General features: G+C 50.1%; 5 protein-coding genes across 5 annotated transcripts; 2 read left to right on the top strand and 3 right to left on the bottom strand.

Moving 5' to 3' along the window:
* Positions 1 to 94: 94 nt before the first annotated feature.
* VTN00DRAFT_3573 (uncharacterized protein) lies at positions 95 to 479 on the bottom strand (the record flags this gene model as incomplete). The annotated part of the gene is made up of 2 exons (XM_069429905.1): positions 95 to 201; positions 275 to 479. The coding sequence occupies 2 exons, from the start codon at positions 477 to 479 to the stop codon at positions 95 to 97; spliced, it is 312 nt and encodes a 103-aa protein (XP_069289094.1).
* Positions 480 to 1484: 1005 nt separating this feature from the next.
* On the top strand, positions 1485 to 2144 carry VTN00DRAFT_3572 (uncharacterized protein; the record flags this gene model as incomplete). The annotated part of the gene is made up of 2 exons (XM_069429904.1): positions 1485 to 1549; positions 1955 to 2144. 2 exons carry the CDS (start codon positions 1485 to 1487, stop codon positions 2142 to 2144), a joined length of 255 nt encoding a protein of 84 aa, XP_069289093.1.
* A 37-nt stretch (positions 2145 to 2181) lies between these two features.
* On the bottom strand, positions 2182 to 3084 carry VTN00DRAFT_3571 (uncharacterized protein; the record flags this gene model as incomplete). The annotated part of the gene is made up of 3 exons (XM_069429903.1): positions 2182 to 2658; positions 2724 to 2795; positions 2854 to 3084. 3 exons carry the CDS (start codon positions 3082 to 3084, stop codon positions 2182 to 2184), a joined length of 780 nt encoding a protein of 259 aa, XP_069289092.1.
* A 747-nt stretch (positions 3085 to 3831) lies between these two features.
* Positions 3832 to 4615, bottom strand: VTN00DRAFT_3570 (uncharacterized protein; the record flags this gene model as incomplete). The annotated part of the gene is made up of 5 exons (XM_069429902.1): positions 3832 to 3875; positions 3960 to 4265; positions 4332 to 4437; positions 4491 to 4545; positions 4605 to 4615. The coding sequence occupies 5 exons, from the start codon at positions 4613 to 4615 to the stop codon at positions 3832 to 3834; spliced, it is 522 nt and encodes a 173-aa protein (XP_069289091.1).
* A 494-nt stretch (positions 4616 to 5109) lies between these two features.
* Positions 5110 to 6095, top strand: VTN00DRAFT_3569 (40S ribosomal protein uS5; the record flags this gene model as incomplete). The annotated part of the gene is made up of 3 exons (XM_069429900.1): positions 5110 to 5373; positions 5508 to 5765; positions 5838 to 6095. The coding sequence occupies 3 exons, from the start codon at positions 5110 to 5112 to the stop codon at positions 6093 to 6095; spliced, it is 780 nt and encodes a 259-aa protein (XP_069289090.1).
* Positions 6096 to 7426: the final 1331 nt, after the last annotated feature.

Below are 7426 nucleotides of genomic sequence, written 5' to 3'. Positions count from 1 at the left end.
TCCTCATTCTGAACTGGTAGTTCAGAATGAGAATTGCAGCCCAGGAATCAGGGTCTATCATAGCCGGAAGGCTCCATATGGACGTTAAACTTGATTAGTAATAGTAGTAGTAATCCCCTAGATAGAAAATGCGGGCCAACATAGTGGCCTTGCTGTTGCCATGGTATAGATCCTTGATAATTGCACCGATAATCAGATGCCCTAGAAACAGTTAGGCCCCTTCACGTATCTCAAAGAGCCTATCTCAAGGAGAATTAAAGACCGGAAGACTTACCATAAAACCAGAACTGGCAGATGGTGCAGAGGACAGTGGCCCCTCGGCTTCCCATACCCGGCAGCTGGACATTGTCACGGAAGACAGCAGCTCCGCCATAGTACGCCAACCGTTCACACAGCCAGAGGGTAGCCACGTGGGAGGCTGAGATAGGCATCTTCTCTGCAATAAACTGCACACTGGGCTCACCATCTTCCGTTGACATGTTGGTGAGGTGATGCTAAGAGAAAAAGAGGAGAAGGGTTTAAAGAGATGGCAGCACGAGGGCGATGAACAGAGTCAAAACCATCTATCCCTCACAGGTGATGAGCGACGACAGAGAGATTGTGTAGGACACAGCTTCAACTGGTCTCTGGATCCCTGATCAGTGCCAGTCCTGTCAGAGAGAAAGAGACTGTAGGCATGAGGAGGTGCTCCGGGAGATCTTATTTATATATCAGACAGAATATATGCGTCCGTCTCTCGATCGGCAGGCTCGACCCGTGCTCCTTCCCGCTGTAGCTCTTGAACAACCGCCATGGTCGCAGTTGCCTGCTTGGTGCGCCTTCCCCGTCTGCACTGCCAGAGCCCGCCGCTTCACGGGGTTGATGCCCTAAACTCCACAGTAAGTCTGCCAGGAGTTAGTAATCTGTCATTCTTCCTCTTAAGCATTGTCGATATAGATCTCATGAGAGGCAAGTTGCAAGTTCCAAGCCTCGGCAGTTCTTCGAACGCTTGATCGTTCCAACCTTCCCCACATTCATTCCCCTCCACCCAAAACGGGCAATCATCGCCCGCGCCGTCAGGACGCCGTCGCGAGTCTAACACCTTTAAACAAGCATAAGATTTGGCTTGGGAGCTCGCTTAATTAGTCAGATTCGTCTAGCCCAGCCGTGATATCCATGAAGTCCCGTCAGTCTCCTTGACTTACTATAGCTAGGTGTAGTAACAGCAGCAACAGAAGCAGTAGTAGTACAGTACATAGTTGAGAGAGAGAGGCAGAGGGCTACTACAGTCATATGCTATAGCTATCCACGGACGACATAATCGCAGCTTAAACGGGAGTAACGAACGAGGAGACGTCTGTGGCCAGGCTATGGATGACAAGCTATAATATGCCTGCAATATATAAATAAAGCAAGCTGATCTTCGTTGTAATGAAAGCCCAATTCGTTGGCAAAATACGAAAATAATCGAGATTCGGGTATATACTGGAGACACACTACAACGTATGTGCTTGCTGTTTAGCCACACTCAGTTCTCACAGAAGGATCTTAATCTTAACAACGATGGGCGGTCGAAATGCCTACTGTATTAAAAGCTAAACATGCTGAAATAGATATATTTTTGAACTCGAATTCAATTTCAGGAATCTAGAATAACCTGGATGCGATACAGAATTACGTTCAATGAAGGCTCAAACTAATTGAACCCGAAGAGTGGTCAACTCCTACTACGACGCTCACATCTTTCCACACACTCAACTTTTCTAGACAACTGCAACTAAATAATCTCGCTACTCTACTCCTTCATATTCATGTATCCTCTTTGCACATTATCAATGATGACTCTGGCACGTCGCCCGAGTCAATAACACAAATAGAAAAAAAAAAAGAAAAGGGTAATCAAGAACTCAACATGAACAAGAAAAAAAGAATAAACCTAAACCTCATGAATATGAAGTGCGAGAATAACATACAGTTCGCGGAATGCTAAATTCAAGCCTGTGTTTGCAGAAACGGCAGAGCAGGTAGGGTCCCGTGAAGCTCTTCGATCCACATCCCCAATTAGCTCGCCTTTCCCTCCTGCAATCGACGGTCGTCTCATTCATCTATCATCCCGTGACCCGGAAAAAAACATAACTCTTTTTGAACCATTTCCTCTCCAGTGAAAACGTCAATGGTCGTCAATCTCCTCAGACTGGTCCCTTAGACAGTGTACTTGGCCTTGGCTCTCGTGCTGCCGCTGTGCGCGCTGTCCGTGTGTCCCGAGAACTCAACAACGTCCGTCTCCTTGAGTCGCAGCACCTCCTTGAATCTCCGGCCAATGTTCTCCAGGATCTCCTTGCCCTTGGCGGCCGACCGACCCTCAGTGCCGTTCTTATCACCGGGGATGCTCTTGCCCACAGTACGCGTCCACAGACCGATACGGTAGAAGCCCTTGCGCACGTTCACCACGACACCCATAACCTCATTGTCGCCATCATTCTCGAGAGTCTCACCGATGGCAGCGAGTTGCGCGTGCAACCACAGGTCGTCGATCGCCACGGAGCGCTTGTCCTTAAACGAGTAGGACCACTTGCCACCGTGCTTGTTCTGCTGGTCCTCCCACTCGGGACGGATGCCCTTCTTGAAAAGGTGGTAGTCTGCTTTCAGGCCAAGTTCGGACGTAGGAGTGATGTTGTTCTGGAAGACAAGTTAGCTCGAGTCCGTCGTAAAGTGACCGGCGGGGATAGATAGGGAATACATACATAGATACCCCAGAATTCCTCAACAGAGCCAAAAGTAACAACTTCCTTAAGCAATTCATTCCAGTTATCACCCTGCGCGAACTGTCAGCTCTGTCTGTAGACGAAAACAAGCGGGAAGAATGCTGCTTACCTTGCCACTTGGAGGCTTAGTGAACCATAGCGTCCACTCGTGCATGAGAGGGTGCTTGACATTGAAGTTGTCCGGGTCGTGGAACACAGTCACGATATCACCGTTGGTCTGAGTCTTCTCCTCCTTCTGTTCAGTTTGCTCAGTCTGTTCCTTCTGTTCGGCTGGCGCCGCATCAGGAGCGGTGTTCTCGTCTGGCACAGGCGCGTGGCCGTTCTCGGTGGCGGTAGCCATGGTGGGTGGGGTGTGTTCGCTGAAGTTCAGAGGATGATGGCGAAAGGTGCGATGGAAGGATAGTGTGAGGAATTTATAAAGCTAGGGTCGAGGAAGGTGAGGATGTGTCGAGAGGCGACGGAGGCTCGGTTCGGAATATTTGAGGAGATTAAAAACTGCGTTGTCGCCGCAGTGCGGGTGGTCTGCGGAAAGAGCTAACGCAGTGAAGCCACACCGGGATTCGCGAGTCGAAGGAGGAAGGGTCGATTAGCAGAGGTCAGAGGCAATGCCCAGTGCTCTGCGCCAGGCAGATTAATAGCAGGTGATCGGGGTTGGTGGGGTTGGGTGGTCTATGCGGGAAGAATAATCTGAAGATTTGAGACGTTTGGAGATGTCGGAGTTGGACAGGCAACTTTTCTACTTTTGGCCACACGCACGCATCCGAGGCCGCGACTCGCGAGTGGCCAGACCACAGCCCTCGTGAGCACTCAACCCCAGAACCTTTGGCAGACTATTCGCGAATTCAAATGCATTTTTTGAAAGTAATATTAATGACAGGAGATTGACTTCAATTCGACAGCGGTCTTCTAATCCACACAACCCGTTAAAATTGAAAAATAAACAATAGAAAACGCTCTAATATCTATCGTATTCTATACAGGTTATCCGAAAGAGCCATCTATCCCGCAAGTTAAGACCTGACAGAAGTTCGCAATTACGCAGTAGGGGTATTCCTTTTCTCTATTGCCGAGACCGTAACCGCTTAAATCATTTCTCGCCGCTGTTGATCAAACTCAAAATGCAATTCCAGCCTACAAAGCAACTCAGCCATTCGCACTCACCTATGTTTTTGCTAACGAGAAGTTGAAATAGGGATGAGAAAGAAAATTACTTACCCAAGCTGACCAAGTTGACGACAAGGACACGGTGTTCCAAAGGAACGATAGAGAAGTTGACTGCCTGCACCGCTGGCCAGATCATCAAATTGGCCTTGTAGCTGGGCAGAAAACTGGTGCGCAGCCTCTCCACGGGGTCATTGCCTTCCATGATAGCCATGGACGACAAGAACGCGGTGAGGTGCGTCGGGGTGAAGAGGCACTGGTCGGCGGCCACACGTGCGAACAATGTAGCACGGGTAGACTTCAGGACAACATTCCGCTGGAGGAAGCCAAACCAGGTTGTAGCAGCGGGGCCGAAGATGGCTGGAAAAGGGGCATGTTAGAGATAGTCGCTAATAGCTTAGAAAAATTGCGATCATGCTTTCGTACCTCCTCCATAGAGAGCCATGCGGCCAGTCCTCGCGAAGTCATGTTTCTCGAGGCCTTTCTTGTCGACGACTTGCTGGGCGAGGACGTCTCCGCTGCCAAAGAGTATCTGAGTGTTGTCAGTATGCAGGTCAACATGAAAGATAACAGAGCAATTCGTACCGCACTCGCGACACTCGCGGTGAGCAATGGCTGCTTAGCCAGTCTCGCCTGGTACCTGGGAGGTTTTAGCACGAGGTATCGAATTTTCACGGCAGATCTAGGGTTGATACGCACCACCGCAACATTTTTGCCTCTAAAGTTGGAGATTGATGTGGTCAGGAACGCTCGTATCACGGAGCAAGAGAGTGTCTAGGTGAGAAAGAACATGGTGACACGGCGCAGGAGGCAGCTGTCCGCCCCGATGACCCTTAGGCTAGGCTTTCTTTGAGATCCTACAGGCGAACTGCAGCGCATCCAAACCCGATCGGGCCACCGCAGAAGTTGGATCAACGAGGGCTTCCCCAAACATCCCCTTTCTGCCACGCGCCACAGCCCCGGGTGGAGCTGGGGGAGGCGTGTCACATGACAGCCCGCGTTTTGAGCGCAGAGAGTTAGGTTTTAGGGCCTAGGGCTTGTGCAGTTAGGGCTCGCGCCTCGCTTAGCACACCCCCAGGGAAATTTCCCAGCGCGCTGCATCCAAACCGTCCGGAAAGCGAAAGCAACCTCGACGTCGACAACCCCTCAACGACTTCCTCCTCCCGCCGTCACCCCTCGATCTTCAATCGCCAGATCTACCAAAATGGCTGACGCTCCCCGTGGACGTGGAGGATTCGGTTCCCGCGGCGACCGTGGTGGTGACCGGGGCCGTGGCCGTGGCCGTCGTGGCCGTCGCGGCGGCGCGAAGGCCGAGGAGAAGGAATGGCAGCCTGTCACCAAGCTGGGCCGTCTCGTGAAGGCCGGCAAGATCCAGAGCATGGAGCAGATCTACCTGCACTCGCTTCCCGTCAAGGAGTACCAGATCGTCGACTGGTTCCTGCCCAAGCTTAAGGATGAGGTCATGAAGGTACATACAGACCGAACTTTCCCCCGGAGGACCGAATGGAGGCGGTGATATTTGTGGGAGAATAAGGCAGAAATGGAATGGAGGGAAACTGGGCAATCGGAATTGGAATCGTGTGCTGACGGACTGTGTCGCAGATCAAACCCGTCCAGAAGCAGACCCGCGCCGGTCAGCGCACCCGTTTCAAGGCCATCGTCATTATCGGCGACTCTGAGGGCCACGTCGGTCTCGGAATCAAGACCTCCAAGGAAGTTGCTACCGCTATCCGTGCCGCTATCATCATTGCCAAGCTGAGCGTTCTGCCCGTCCGCAGAGGATACTGGGGTACCAACCTCGGTGAGCCTCACTCTCTTCCCACCAAGGAGAGCGGCAAGTGTGGTTCCGTCACTGTCAGAGTACGTTTCCCCTGAAAATTTGGGTCGGGATTTGCAATAATAGGAGCAATTGGTTGCTGATTTCTCTACCAGCTGATCCCTGCCCCCCGTGGTACTGGTCTCGTTGCCTCCCCCGCTGTCAAGCGTCTCCTCCAGCTCGCCGGTGTCCAGGACGCCTACACCTCCTCCTCCGGTTCGACCAAGACCCTTGAGAACACCCTCAAGGCCACCTTCATTGCTGTCGGCAACACCTACGGCTTCCTTACCCCCAACCTCTGGAAGGAGACCAAGCTCGTCCGCAGCCCGCTGGAGGAGTTTGGTGACGTTCTGCGTGAGGGAAAGAGATACTAGACGGTCGCAGAGATGGAGAGGTGTTTCTGAGGCTTGCATGAATGTTTTAAAAATCCACCAGTTCTTTTCTTCCGGTTTGTGTTCGGGCTGGAGGATCCGGGGAAGCTTGAGATGACTTCTGTTATGCTCTGCTACGCTATGCTATGCTCTGTGCTATGCGGTCCATGGATGTAGATGGTTTTTTTATCGAGGGAAACAAAAAGCATCTAGCGTGGAGTCAATGAGAGCTACCCATCTGCCAGTCGATCGTATTCCAGTTCCGCAGAAAGTCCAGTTCAGTAGCGTGCTGGGTCTGTTTTACATGGACATGAAGTGTAATATATCATGATCTACGACAAAACTATCAAAAAGTTAAAAGGGGTTCAACCCGATCTGTAGGTCTAGCAGATCATGTCTGTGTGATAAGCAACAACCGAGGGAGGTATATCGGGGCATCCATCATTCAAATTTTCATCTATGACATAGCTTAATCCCTCCAGCGGTAATCCATGCTTTGCAGCTTTCTTCCAAGGCCGGCCAATCAAAATGTTCTTCGAGGTCCTCCGAGCGTAGGCATCTGACTCCTGGATTTTATATCATGAACTAAATTATACATACGTTCCATGACTATGTCAAGAAAGCTACAGAGCTCTGAACTTCACAGAAAGAGGACGAGGTTGCCTACCTACCTGAGACATCATTTTCTATATATATATATGTATATATATATATATGTGGACCTTACTAATGTTGTTTCATCTCTGTTAAATATATTATACTTCCCTTGGGGTGTTCAACGAATTCTTCCGAGAGCACTCTTACATTATTATCACAGACAAGATGGAAGCCCTCGCAGCAGTTCTTTCCTGACTGCAGAATACTATCACTCAGCTGGATCACAGATTTAGGAAAGAAAGAACTCTGATCGCACGGCTGATCATGCACCAACACATTCCACCTTCTAGGTCTTTCTTCTGGATTTTTGTGAGCACTTCCACACGGATGAATTGTCGATATATAAACTTACTTATCTAGTGCCATCTTATTTTATTGCGTAGTGTACATAAGTAATATTTTCCCGGGTGCATCTTCTGCTTGCTGTGTTTGAGGAGGACGGGAAAGAAGAGAAGCCTAGCCACGGAAACCAACAAGTCTATTCAGCAGAGGAACACGCTGGTTAAAATGGCGTCACGGTGTTATAATATTCCCGACTCGGATGATTGTATACATACCTAAACTGGAAAGTTAAAAAGCCGCTCCAACCTGCATGCGGGCTTAAATTTTCGAGTCTTTCATTGTCACAAGAAGTCTTTCGGAAGTTTTCAAAGACCATTATCCAATATCGAACTATA

Source organism: Thermoascus crustaceus (assembly GCF_041956765.1).
Source record: "Thermoascus crustaceus strain CBS 181.67 unplaced genomic scaffold VTN00scaffold_2, whole genome shotgun sequence".
Taxonomy (NCBI): domain Eukaryota; kingdom Fungi; phylum Ascomycota; class Eurotiomycetes; order Eurotiales; family Thermoascaceae; genus Thermoascus; species Thermoascus crustaceus.
Note: the sequence above shows the minus strand (reverse complement) of the source record. Positions and strands in the feature narration are given on the sequence as shown.